At 41.8% G+C, this 13,378-nt stretch overlaps 1 protein-coding gene across 2 annotated transcripts; it reads left to right on the top strand.

Moving 5' to 3' along the window:
* Window positions 1–424: 424 nt before the first annotated feature.
* Window positions 425–8,099, top strand: LOC123112804 (transcription initiation factor TFIID subunit 5). 2 transcript variants are annotated; one of them, XM_044533898.1, is made up of 19 exons: window positions 425–729; window positions 1,132–1,213; window positions 1,724–1,802; window positions 1,940–2,037; window positions 2,162–2,218; window positions 2,764–2,851; window positions 2,943–3,052; window positions 3,282–3,383; window positions 3,601–3,755; window positions 4,085–4,195; window positions 4,274–4,343; window positions 4,418–4,457; window positions 4,827–4,991; window positions 5,252–5,328; window positions 6,029–6,145; window positions 6,281–6,546; window positions 7,356–7,451; window positions 7,535–7,610; window positions 7,712–8,099. In XM_044533898.1, exons 1-19 carry the CDS (start codon window positions 596–598, stop codon window positions 7,757–7,759), a joined length of 1,971 nt encoding a protein of 656 aa, XP_044389833.1. In that variant the 5' UTR covers window positions 425–595; the 3' UTR covers window positions 7,760–8,099. The 2 variants fall into 2 exon arrangements, with proteins under 2 accessions (XP_044389833.1, XP_044389834.1); XM_044533899.1 differs by lacking the exon at window positions 1,724–1,802.
* Window positions 8,100–13,378: the final 5,279 nt, after the last annotated feature.

Raw genomic sequence — 13,378 nt, 5'->3', positions numbered from 1 at the left:
AATTTTAATACATGTATGGACAAACGTGTTAGCTAATATGAGTTCATTTTCATTTTTTAAATATTGCTCGTGTATATTAATTAATTAATAGACCCATCAAAAAATATTAATTAATAGGTAATTAGTCTTTTGAGACAATAATAATAAATTAGTATTTTATAGGGGCAATAGTTTATTTAGGGGTTAGGAAACATAGGTAGGAAAATAGTTATTTTTTCTTTCTACCTGTGCAGCCGCGTGATGCATCAGTTTTTTTTTGTCTTTTTGTTTTTGGAGGAAAGCGTGAACGTCTGGGCTAGTTTAAGATAGACTTTTGGTCAGGAGGTAAGCCTTTCTGGCCCATATCAATGTGCACAACCCTCAAAAAACAAAACAAAAAAAAGGCACGGCACTCTGCCGTGCCCACCAGCGGCACGGTAGAGGAGCCGGTCCCAGCCCATCCGGCCTCGCTGGCCTGCTCTAATCCCCTTCCGCCTTCGTCTTCCCCTCCGACCCGCTCGCCCACACCGTACCAGCGGATCCGGCCCGCCCCTAAACCCTAGGGCGCCTCCCTCCCCGGGGCACGGCGGCCGGCCGGCGAGCGAGCCAGCGAGCGATGGAGGACGAGGAGATGGAGAGGAAGGTGCAGCAGTACCTGCACCGCAAGGGCTTCCGCCTCACCGAGCTCGCGCTGCAGGAGGAGCGCAACCGCCTCTCCACCACCTCCCTCTCCGACGTCTCGCTCTCCAGGTGCGAATCCCCTAAATCTCGACCCCGCCGCCCCTTGTGGTGGCCGCAGCGGCCTCGTCCCCCAAGTCTCGCGTAGTAGCCACCGGTTTTCGTGCCGTTTGTGTGAGGAGTGGCGCCGGATTGGTGGTTCCGAGTGGCCGAGCCGCGGCGCCTTGGCTATCCTGACTCGGGCCGGGCTGTTTCTGCTAGGTTTAAGTCACTCCGATGTTCAGAATCAGCTTACCCGCTCGAGCGTGAGAAATCGATACTACTTTGGCTTGGGCAATGGCAAACCTTCAACATGATTTGGGCCTTGAGCATAGTTTATGGGGGCTAATCTAGAGTATCATGTCAAATATGCTCGAAAACTGCTCTAATTCCATGTTAATCTGAAAAAATTACTATGTTCCCCTTTGTTGACAGGCCGGATAACGACCCAGCAAGATACTATGATGGCTACAACAAGCTAAGATCATGGGCATACAATTCTCTGGACCAATACAAGGTGTGCTACATTAAGTGTGGATTGTGATTCATGTTTACAGCTCTAGTAGTACATTTGAATGCACTTTGCTTTGCAGCATTCACAGATGTTTTGAGGCATGTAGCTGCTATATCCACACTGTTCAGTAATCTGGCATGCTACTCATGAGTTATCTTCATGTTTCTCTTGTTAAAAATGATCATGCCTGCTTGTGGTTGGTGCACCAGGCTTCCGGCATCATGGCTGAATGCTTGCCTACTAGCTTCAGATGTACGTAGCATTTCTGAAATGTTTTTTGTGTTCTATGGCATGTGTTCACACTGCAGAGCTCCTTCTAGAAAGCAAAAACCATTCACATAAGCATAATCATGTACTTGTCACATGATTGTAGTCGCTGGAAATGGGATATTTGGTTGCGGTGGATGGACTACTTGCTCTAATTTGATGTACCTATTACATGGAATGGCCTTTTTTATTCTTGTATATTCAGCTATATATATTTCATGCCTGAGTTTTTTTTTAATATTGTAGCATGAATTACTCCGTGTCCTTTATCCAGCGTTTATCCATTGCTTCATGGATCTAGTGTCAGAGGGGCATACACTAGAAGGTAATTATTTTTGTGGGCAAGGAAGGTATTTGTAGTTTGTGTACATTTCTGGGATAATATTTGTTTGCATTTTATGCATCCAATTAGTTTATTTGGAGCATTTCTGTCATTGATATCACCACATATGAATCCTGCAGCTCGGGCATTTTTCCTTAAATTTCGGGAAGATCATGAACTGATGCATTCAAGGGATCTCCAAAAGCTGGAAGGCACTCTTTCTCCTTTGCATTTGGAGGTTCGTCATTTAGCTCTCTCGTATCCATTCAAGTGTCAATGGAGATTTGCATTTGTTTATTTGATTTTATCTTCTCAGGATTCACAAAACATGCACTTATTGTTCTGCCTGCTATAATTTTCAGGAAATGGATCTGGCACGATCTTTAAGGGAAAATAAATTCAGAATTAAATTATGTGAGGTAATACTGCACCAAGTTCTATATTTGCATTCCATCTCTTTGTTTCAACTACGATTGTATGGGTGGGTCACCCTTTTGAGTTAAATCAATGCGCATAGATAAAATGTTCCACTGGATGCATATCCGTTGTTGTGACATTAGCTTTATAAGTTGAGATGCTTTATTCTCATGTACCCTTTTCCACCACTTACTTGGTAAGTGTTGTTATGACCAAGGGAGACAAACACAATCTAAGGTTTGTTACAAGCTTTTTCTTCCTGAATCCTAATGGGCAACTAGTTTCACATAGGAGTAGATGATACGTCATCATGATACCATAATACATATACTAAATGCTAGTGTCAAATATGAGACGCAAACTGCATATAGACCAGTTTTTAACAGATGTTGCTGGCGAAGCACATTCCATGTGGTGATTTCTAGTTCAATTGGCAACTCGTTGATACATCATGATCTCACCTTTTTTTCTTTGCTGCAATTTTGTTTTTCCTATAAAATTATGTCAACTGCTCTGTTCAAAGTTTCTACCTCGTGTTTCATTGCAGTATTCATATGAATTACTTCTCCAGTATCTCCAGAAAACACAAGCTCTTGTGATGCTTGGAATAATCAATGAAAGGATAATTTTTGAAGGTACAGTTCCCAGTCTGTTGAGTTTATATCGCACATTTTACTTACCCTCACTTCTCACTTTTCCACCACTTCCCTCTATCTATATTGGCAGTGTCCGCTGGGCAGCCTTCATTGATCTCTGATGATGCGGATGTTGTTGCTCTGGTTGGAACCAGCAAAGACTTGGCAAAACAGATAAATCAGAAGGAAGTGCATTGGGGGGTATGTTATTCAGCACATCCGTGATCAATGTGTTTCTTTCCTATTATCTATTCTATCAAAACGGTTAACAATGCCGATCAAATAGGGAAAAAACTCTAGTAGCACTGTTTTTGCCACTTCCCAAACGAACCTCTTCCATGAGAGCAATTTTTCAGTTTTCTATTTAAGTATTTATTCTGCGTTATCCTTAGGCATGTGTTATTGTTAAAATTAAATTTATGGTATGCAGTTGCTTGAAGATTCAGTTGAGGAGCGTATGGAGAAAGCACTCTTAGATTCTGATAGAGCTGAAGCAGAAAGCAAGGATGCAGATGCAGAAGATAATAACAAGGCAAGAAATTCTCTCATAGTATGGGACTCTTGTTATATTATGTTTGTTATATGCTCTCTGCCATTGAAACCTGGACATTCCTTTTTTGTCAACACTCAGCAGCATGTTTTTGTTCTTCTCTTCTTCTGCTGTTATCTTAAGAACAGGAATGCTGTCCATATACCCTTTTCTGTTACTAACTTGGATCTTTCATTATTTCTTATTATATTTGCTACAGAAAAAATCCTCAGAAGGTGGAAAGCAGGGTGGACCTCTGAACAAAAAGCTCAAAAAGGATAAGCTTGTAGGTGCAACAGGGAAAAATACCAAATCCGAAACAAGCATGATTTCTGCGGCTCCTCGTGTGAAACCGGAGCTAACCCTTCCAGCGACGTAAACATTTATTCTCTTATCTGCAGTTCTAAAAAAAGTTCTACATAATTTATCAACTGTACTCTTTGAAAATAAATACCATTCCTATAACTGAATGTGGGTCCATACTCCAGACATGTGAGTGTCATGCGCTTGAGTCTGACTTGGAACCTAAAATAAAGGCTGAGGGGTTTTATGCGGGTTCTCTTGGAAAAGTTATCTTACAAGTTTCAGGAGGACCAAATATTGCTCTTTTTTCTTTTTGCAGAACATACTCACTTGTGTACTTTTTGATCTGTCAAGTGTCAGCCTTGCGTTTACGATCCTGAAAAATTACTTGTTTGTTTCAGGCCTGTTGAAGTTGAACAATCAATTCTTGAGGACCTGCGAAACCGTGCACAATTGAATAACTTGGCATTGCCATCTGTTAGCTTCTACACATTCCTTAATACACATAACGGGTAAGCTTAGCTGTAATTTAGTATCAACTGTTTCAGTGTGCATACTTTGGTTTGAAAACATTATCCTGTGGAACACAGATTAAACTGCTCATCGATCTCAAACGATGGATCTTTGGTTGTTGGTGGGTTCTCAGACTCGTCAGTAAAGGTTAGTCCCTTTAGGTGATACTTTGTTTCTCATGTGATCACTACATTAACTGGTAAAATTTTCTTGTTCACTAGGTTTGGGATATGGCAAAGATTGGTCAACCAGCAAAAACATGTTAGTCGTTCTACACTACATATTGCTGATGTTTCTGTTCCGCTGATATGGTGAAATGCTTCTGTAACTGCACACCTGATTTCGGTCATGGTAGCCTTTTGTTCTAAGGATTCTAGTTTATTTCATTTAGTTTAAGTTACAACCTAGAAGTTTAAGGTGGTGTTGTAGCACTGATGCATGTCTTGGACAATGCAATAAATGTCTTCTGGAGCTACTTGTTAGACATGCTAGAATATTTTAACGGCGTTGCAGTATTTGACTGGAACCTGTCCAGAACTTCAGAATAATCATAGAACATATTCCTAACATAGTAGTGTTTTCATTTCTGTCTTGAATTCTTGATGGTATTTGCTGATTGGGGACTCTCAGCTAGTTCACAAGGAGAGAATGGATCTTCACAGGACGAGCGCTTGTCATCAACATCTGAGGGGAAAAGACCGTATACATTATTCCAAGGTCATTCTGGACCAGTTTATTCCGCTGCCTTTAGTCCATTTGGAGATTTTCTCCTGTCATCATCTTCAGATTCAACAAGTAAGGTGTCACTTACATTATACTCCCTCCGTCCCAAAATAAGTGTCTCAACTTTGTACTAGCTCTAGTGCAAATTTGTACTAAGCTCAAGACACTTATTTTGGGACGGAGGGAGTACTTTTTTTGTACTCCCTCCGGCCCATTGTAGGACAAAAACAAATAACGTCCTACATTATGGGACGGAGGGAGTACCATTCATTTCCTTGTTCATTTATTTAATCAAACTAACCGTTCATCTATTTTTTATATATTTGTTACAGTTCGGCTGTGGAGTACCAAGCTGAATGCCAATCTTGTTTGTTACAAAGGACACAATTACCCAGTTTGGGATGTCCAAGTATGTGAACAAATCTTTTCTCTGTGTCGTTGTTGTGAAAACAACATTTGAGTTCTTGCTTCATGGGGTGTCTTGACTACCTAGTTACAGGCGAAAACATTTGATTAGTTAGTTGATTCTTCAGCAGTTTTTATTTGAATGATGCTCAGATCTGTTGTTACAATCAATGTCGATGCCGTACAGTCAGTCAGTTGTTCAGTAGTTTGAAATAAACTCTTCTGAAGTTCTAATAGTGGCCTGATTTCAGTAGTTTCTAATAAACTCTTCTGAAGTTCTAATAGTGGCCTCATTTCAGTAGTTTTAAATAAACTCTTCTGAAGTTCTAATAATAGTGGCCTCATTTCAGTAGTTCTTAATTAACTCTTCTGGAATTTTTTTTTGAGAGAAAACTCTTCTGGAGTTCTAATAGTGGCCTCATTGTTACAAAAAATGTCCATGCCCTACTATTGTTTTAGTCTTGATCTTGGTGCGAGCGCAAAACTGCAAATACTTGTGATAAATATTCCTAGTTCGTTCTTCATTTTGAACACTTCTGATGATGGGATTTGGAATAGGTCTGTTGGGCTTGATGTTTTTTTCAACAGCTTATGACCGGTACATATATTTGTGTTGCATAGCTTTCTTATTCTGTTGTATTGAATAGACATCATTGTGCGTTGTATACTTGTATTGCTGACATATTTTTATGTTTTTGTGGCAGTTTAGTCCAGTTGGCCATTATTTTGCCAGTGCCTCGCATGACAGGACTGCTCGAATCTGGTCAATGGATAGAATCCAACCTTTGCGGATAATGGCTGGGCATCTTGCTGATGTTGATGTAAGTGTGCTTCTATCTCTGAACTTGTATTGATTTGAGAATTGGTAGTCTGCCTACGGGAATGCTTTCAATGCCATTTACTGATGTCTGCATGTTCTGACTGATGTTTTCTTCTGCAAACTACTTATCTGACAGTGTGTGCACTGGCATGTAAATTGTAACTACATTGCCACCGGCTCTAGTGACAAAACTGTAAGGCTATGGGATGTTCAAACTGGTGAATGTATACGAATGTTCATTGGTCATAGGAGTATGGTCTTATCACTGGCAATGTCTCCTGATGGGCGATACATGGCCTCCGGAGACGAAGATGGGACCATCATGATGTGGGATCTCTCTACTGGTCGCTGCGTTTCACCACTAGCGGGACACAACTCTTGTGTGTGGTCACTTGCTTTCAGGTACTCATCATTATACATTGTTTTGCTTGCTTAGTATCCCATGTGTCAAACAGTAGCTGATATACCAAATATGTGTAAAGAGTACTCCCTCTGTAAAGAAATATAAGAGCATTTTAGATCACTAGAGTAGTGATCTAAACGCTCTTTAGATTTCTTTACGAAGGGAGTATTAGTTTATGGCAGGGCTTGAGAAACTGGCCTTTCCTGTCTTCTGCCTTTAATCAGTTTGCTGAGCAGCGGCTTCAGTTCACACTGGGTTAGATTTATCTATACATGAGCAATGGGTTTACTAACCATTTTGGCCACCTTTTTAGAGTATTTAACTGGAATATTGCATGATTCTGTCTTCAAATGACCACACCATGGAACTTGAATGCCTGTGTGTGATTGTTTTTTCTTGAACATACATCGATGGTCCAGCTTATACTTGGTTGCAATGCAGTTGTTGGTTGACCGCAGTAGATTTACTTCTGGATCTATTATTTAAAAATCCTGTATTTTTTTTCCATGTTTTAACCACTGTTTCCAGTATAAATTATGTAAAAAAATGTCTTCCATCAATGGATTAGATTGAGTATCACTGATAGTTCTTCTGTTTTGAAGTGTACATTTTTTCTCTTCCAGTGACTAGTAATGCTGTGTTGTTCTGTCTAGCTGCTAGTCATGCTGTGTTGTTCTGTCTAGTTACATTATAGGACGGAGGGAGTATGTTTTTCTAGTTTTTGGAGAAGCATGATTACCTTAATTTCATGCTAATATGCTATACCAAAGAATCATCTTAGTTCAACAATTCTTCCTCTGTTTTATAGCTGCGAGGGAGCATTGCTTGCATCTGGATCGGCTGATTGCACTGTTAAACTCTGGGATGTTGCGTCCAGCACAAAGGCCCTGAAGATGGATGACACGTAAGTTGGTTGGCTCCCTTGTAAAAGGCTGCTTTGGTTTGCCTTACTCTAGTTGTTAAATATCGTTTATTTTTGTGAAACAGCAAGGCTGGTTCTACGAACCGACTGAGGCTGCTGAAAGCTCTCCCTACAAAATCGACTCCTGTTTATAACTTGCGGGTGAGAAACCCATTCTCCTTCCATCCACCGTTCTCATCAGTTAACATATGATAGTTACCGTGTTGAGCGAAAACCAACTAACTGCTTTTTTCCAACTGCAGTTTTCTTGGAGGAATCTTTTGTTTGCATCTGGCGCTCTCTCGCTATAGGCTCCTAAGCTTGCCATATGCTCTCTAGAATACAATTTACATCCCTTAGTTTTGACTGTAAGTAGCAAAGTAGATGTTTAATTGGCTGACTCTTGTTGTGGAGCTTATTACATTGTCCTTACTGATCTCAGTCTACTCTATGATCGACTAGGTAGGGTTTTTAAACTGTAGCCTGTGAGCATTGCGACTCATTGAAATGTGTGTATTGCTGTTGTAACATTAGCTAATTTTAAATTATGTAAAAGGTAGTAGTCACAAATAGGAAACATGAACACTTGGTTGATGCAAGAAGTCAATGGTCCAAAAGCTTCTAGGATCCACTTGAGGGCTGTTTTCACAATATCTTGGTGTAGGGTCTGAAGGAGCTGCCATTTTATATAGTTATGCGACTTGCAAGAGAAAAAAAAGCACAACCTGTGTCTTGAGTTGAGTGGCAAGCAAAGGCCATATATATCTCTTAGCTATTGCTGATGTTGAGTTAATTGTGACTGCCCTCATTGGTCCAAGCTTGTGCCATTTTGTATCCTATTCCTACTACTATCTTCAGACATCTGGACCAGGACGTTCCTATCATAGGTAAATGTTGATTTCTTCATGATGCCGAATACCCAACTGTCGTGCACCCTGCATTTTGTCGACATGCCGCGCAGAAGGTCTCTCTCTGCTTGGCTGCGCCTATGTTCTGTCCCGCAGAAACAGCGACGCAAAGTAGGTGGGAGATGGCATAAAATTTTGACCTGGCCGCTGCGTTGGATGTGGAAGCTGAAATGATGCGTGACAATGGCAGATGCGACCCGAGTGTGTGCATGTGAGGGGCGCTGCGCAAGTGTTCTTAAACCCCTGCGGCCTGAGCTAGCCATCTAGCTGAGCATCCAACTTTCACCTTAGGCCGCGCTTGGAATCGGTGTAAATAAATACAGGTGTATTTTTCTTACGAGTGTATCTTACCGGCCAGTAGTGATTTGCAGGTGGAAACGAAAACGACGGCCGGTGGCCTGTAACTTTTACAAGTGTATTCAAAGTAGAAACGACATTCCAAACAGAGCCTTAGTCACACGCCACCACCCGGAAAATCCCAAGCTAGAAGAGGTCGTCGTCCTACCGTGCGCTCCATCACAGGTTCGCAACTACCATCTCTCGTTCTGATTTTTGTTTATTTATTTTGCGAGTTGTCCTCTCATCTTGATATACTATAGTTGTATCGAGTAACTATCTTTTCTTGGCATGTAATCCTCGATAAAAGGAAGCACCTTCCTAGCTGCCAGGTTTCTATGGATGATCAGTGCATTTTAACAGTCCAGTAATTCCTCCGTTCCTAAATATAAGCCTTTTTAGAGATCCCAATAGAAGACCACACGGGGAGTAAAATGATTGAATCTACCCTCTAAAATATGTCTATATACATCTGTATGTGGTTTGTGTTGAAATCTCTAAATAGATATGTATTTAGAAACGGAGGGAGTACTATTCATCTTCTCCCCCTCCTAGTCAGCCCACTCTCTAGCCCCTGCTTAACTGCCTACCGGCTACCGCTGATGTGCGCCAGCCTACCCTCTTCTGTCATGCCACAACTATTCCGACCACCCCTCTAAGCTCTGCCCTTCTCATGCGCATGCGAGCACCTGTCAACCCTTTTCCTATGCTTCGCATGGTGCCGGCAACGATGCGCCTAAGCAACCGATGCTTAGCAAATCCGCAAAAAAAAACATCTTTTGGTTTGTGCTTCTTGTTAGGCTTGTTACCATTTATATTATTTTGCAGTTTTTTCACATATTTTCAAACTTAGAGCTATAATCTTTTTTTTTTGTGAACTTTCATATGTAGTTATGTACCATGCTCAGACTAGCACTTTGCATCGAAGTACTACGAGTTAGGGGGTATTTGGTTGGGCTTAACTTTGGCTTTTGCATTTTGGCTTATAAGCCAAAAAAATCACCTATTTTATGGGTTTCCGGCTTATACCATCACGTACAAAAGCCAAACAACACTGATACGTACGTGCAGGACACTTCCCATCCAATATTTGTACGGTATCCCACATCACACCGTTCATGTGCAAGGCCGTTGGATTACCCATCATACCATTATCGTACCACAACACGTCGTATGTGAAGTACTTCCGATAGCCAAAAGCCTAAAAATTGGTGTTTTGAGTTGGTCTTCCATCCTTATTTTACTAGTAGTTGTATCGAGTAATCCTCTGTTTTGGACTTGTTATCGTCGAAAAGAGGGGGCACTCGTCCATCAGTTGCCTGAAAAAGTTTTTATGGATAAGTCATTTTCTTCCTTCAATGTCGAACAGAACATGAACGACTTACCCACAATCAACTCAAAGGACGCATTCCCGAAGATCTTGGGAAATTGCCAAATATGGGGGAGAACCGGGCGGTGTTTCTCGGTCAGAATAGGCTATCGGGTAGAGTTCCAACAACATTGTTTAATCTATCCAAGCTTATAATACTGGACTTGAGTACAAATAAGCTAAGGGGCACATTGCCATACAATATCGGTAATCTATCTGTTTCGCTTCAATGGCTACTTTTGGGTGCAAACAACTTGTCTGGGACAGTGCCACCGAGCATTGGGGCCCTAAAGAACCTAACAGTTTTAGATCTTGGAGGAAACAACTTCGTTGGACCTATACCGTACTCCATCGGCAATCTGGCAAAGTTACAGAGGCTCTACCTTTCCAATAATCATTTTGACGGTTGGTAACACAGCGACGTTGCTTGACGGCGAACAACTTGATTAGACTGGTTGGCCGAGCCAAGGGATGTTGTTTGCTGTGCTAGTGCAATGGCCCGACGAGGGCTCTGCGCGCGCCTCCCTGTCCTTGCATGGCTGCACGGCAATTTCTATTAACAGGTCTGGTTACTCTGTTCCGTGCTGCATTTTTCTTTTTCTTGTTCTCCTTAGCGACTTCCTGTATATTCCAGCTGGTCTGTCCCAGTGTATGCATTTGGTATGTAGGTACGGTTTGTGTACGTGTGCACCTCATTTGTATATGTATATCACCTGCGCTTTCTCTACTCTACTTCCCGAGCTTTGCTACACTTACATAATTTTTATATGGAAACTCCTTACGAAATCATCATGCCATCTGATGATTTGTTAGTTGGAAATCAGGTGCATCTTTCCTCTGACCGGCCAGTTCGTTTCCTGTACGATGGCCACTCTGGTTCATCGCACAGGCACACCGAACACTACTATGTGCTTCTCCGGCCGGCACGCACGGTGGTGGACGTACGTGGTTCCATGCAATGTTTTGCATCGCCAATTTTGTTCTTTTTTCTTTAGGCGCCATTTGTGATGTATGGCGTGGCTGCCGGAGATTGAAGGTCGACCCTGTAAATTATGTGGGAAGCGCAGAACCCTTTTCTCGGGCCGCATTTGTATTTATATTGGGGATCCCGTGGCTTACAAGTCTGACGATCGAGAGGATCGTGAAGTTACATGAGAAGGTCGGTAGAGTAGGAGATAAGCATAAGTAGAGAAAGGAGAGGATTACAAGTTAAACACTAGTCCTATCTCAACACATCAGTATTCCAACACCCCCCCCCCCCCCCCCCCCCCCCAAATCTGAACCTAAGGAACTCCAAGGTTGAGATTGTACTTGAATTCATCGAGCCTTCTCATGGTGAGAGGTTTTGTAAAGCCATCAGCTAGTTGATCAACAATAGGAATGAACCTTATGTCCAGTAGCTTACGAGCTACTCTTTCTCTAACAAAGTGAAAATCAACCTCAATATGCTTTGTGCGTAGATGAAAAACAGGATTAGCTAAAAGATAGGTTGCTCCAATATTATCACACATCTCACGGAGTTTTAATTCCAAGTTCATAAAGTAGAGCCTGAATCCACATGACTTCAGCTGTAGCATTTGCTAGAGCTTTATACTCAGCCTCAGTGCTGGACCTTGAGACAGTAGCATGTTTTCTGGCACTCCATGATACAAGATTTGTTCCCAGAAACACAACAAATCCACTTGTGGATCTTCTATCATCAACACACCTTGCCCAATCTGCATCAGAATAGGCACACAAAAGCATGGAAGGAGACTTGACAATCTTTAGTCCAAGCTCCTCAGAAAAACCGAGATACCTCACAATTCTTTTAACCACAGTCCAGTGAACAGTTGGAGGTGCATGCAAATATTGACATACTTTGTTTACAGAATAAGAAATATCAGGACATGTAAGAGTTAAATATTATAATGCACCTACGACACTTCTGTACTTTGTTGCATCCTCATGCCGAAGTGTTTCTCCACTATCAACAGTGAGTTTTTCTGAAGTTGAGATTGGTGTACTTACAGGCTTGCAGCTTTCCAATCCTACTCTCCTAAGGATATCTTTGGCATATTTTTCCCGTGACAGAAGTATACCATCTTTTATCTGTTTGACTTCTATACCAAGGAAGTAATGAAGGTCTCCCAAATCCTTAAGAGCAAATTCCATCTTCAAATCCTTAAGCAGACATGTAGTGGCATCTGGACTTGAACTAGCAACAATTATATCATCAACATATACCAGAACAAAGATAGTAACATTGCATTTACTGTAGAGAAATAGTGAGATACCAGCTTTAGATGGTGTAAACCCAAGTTGTTGCAATTGTGTGCTCAACCTTGAGTACCAGACTCTTGTGGCCTGTTTCAAATCATACAAAGCCTTTTCTTACTTGCAAATATAATGAGGTGTGCTCCTGTTCTCATTATCTCGTGGTTGCCGCATAAAAACCTCTTCTTCTAAAACACCATGAAGAAACACGTTTTGAACATCTAGCTGCCTTAAACACCAACCTTTGGGCCAAACTTCAAATAATAAAACCCAACAATTACCCAATTAAGATCCTTTTTTGCAAAAAGGCCTAAGGCTAAATTAAGAGCTTCTTGAGAGTTGGCAATTACTACATGCTATGAGGGCATTACAGAAACTGCATGTCTTGTCGACCGCTACCTTGTAAGGGGCTTCAGAACCTGATCTGGCGACTTTGGGATTGCTCAGACTCGGGCCGGGCGAAATCCACACTCGGCTTACCAATGCTGGCAGCGGCGACACTCGCGGGTGTCAATTCCCTTCCCAGAGGCGCTGCCTTGGCCTTGATACGTGCCCCTCGTCGAGCAGCAGGGGAAACCCTAGGTCCAGTTCTCCGGATTGGATGGCGGCGGCGGCACGACATTGTTCCCCTTCTTGAAGGCGCTATCTTGCTGATTCATTGTGTCCCGGTGTTGGATTTGAAGATGTTCGTTTGACATCCTGCTGATTTGGTTTGCTCCTCTAGTTTTAGTTTTGGTGGGTTTAGTTGTGTTTCATCCTGTTCGGGCTAAGCATCCCGTCTCTCTCTGCTTCGGGCACCATGCTCATGGCTCCCTACATTCATGTCATGTGTTGTACCTATTATTGTACTCAATCTCTTTCCTTCTATCAATGAAAAGATACGCAAGCTTTGCGTATTCGCGAAAAAAAAGAAACTGCATTTCTGAATTATCTAAGCTATTTTCTCCCTTGCATGTTGCCAGTTGTGTGTTAGTTCGTGCTGAGTTAATTTCAGCTGGCTCATGTATATGTCGTCTAAATTAGAGAATGTGCTATTCTCTCTGTTGGCAGAGTAGAGGACT

Source organism: Triticum aestivum, chromosome 5B (assembly GCF_018294505.1).
Source record: "Triticum aestivum cultivar Chinese Spring chromosome 5B, IWGSC CS RefSeq v2.1, whole genome shotgun sequence".
NCBI lineage: Eukaryota > Viridiplantae > Streptophyta > Magnoliopsida > Poales > Poaceae > Triticum > Triticum aestivum.
This window is presented reverse-complemented; position numbering and strand designations above follow the sequence as displayed.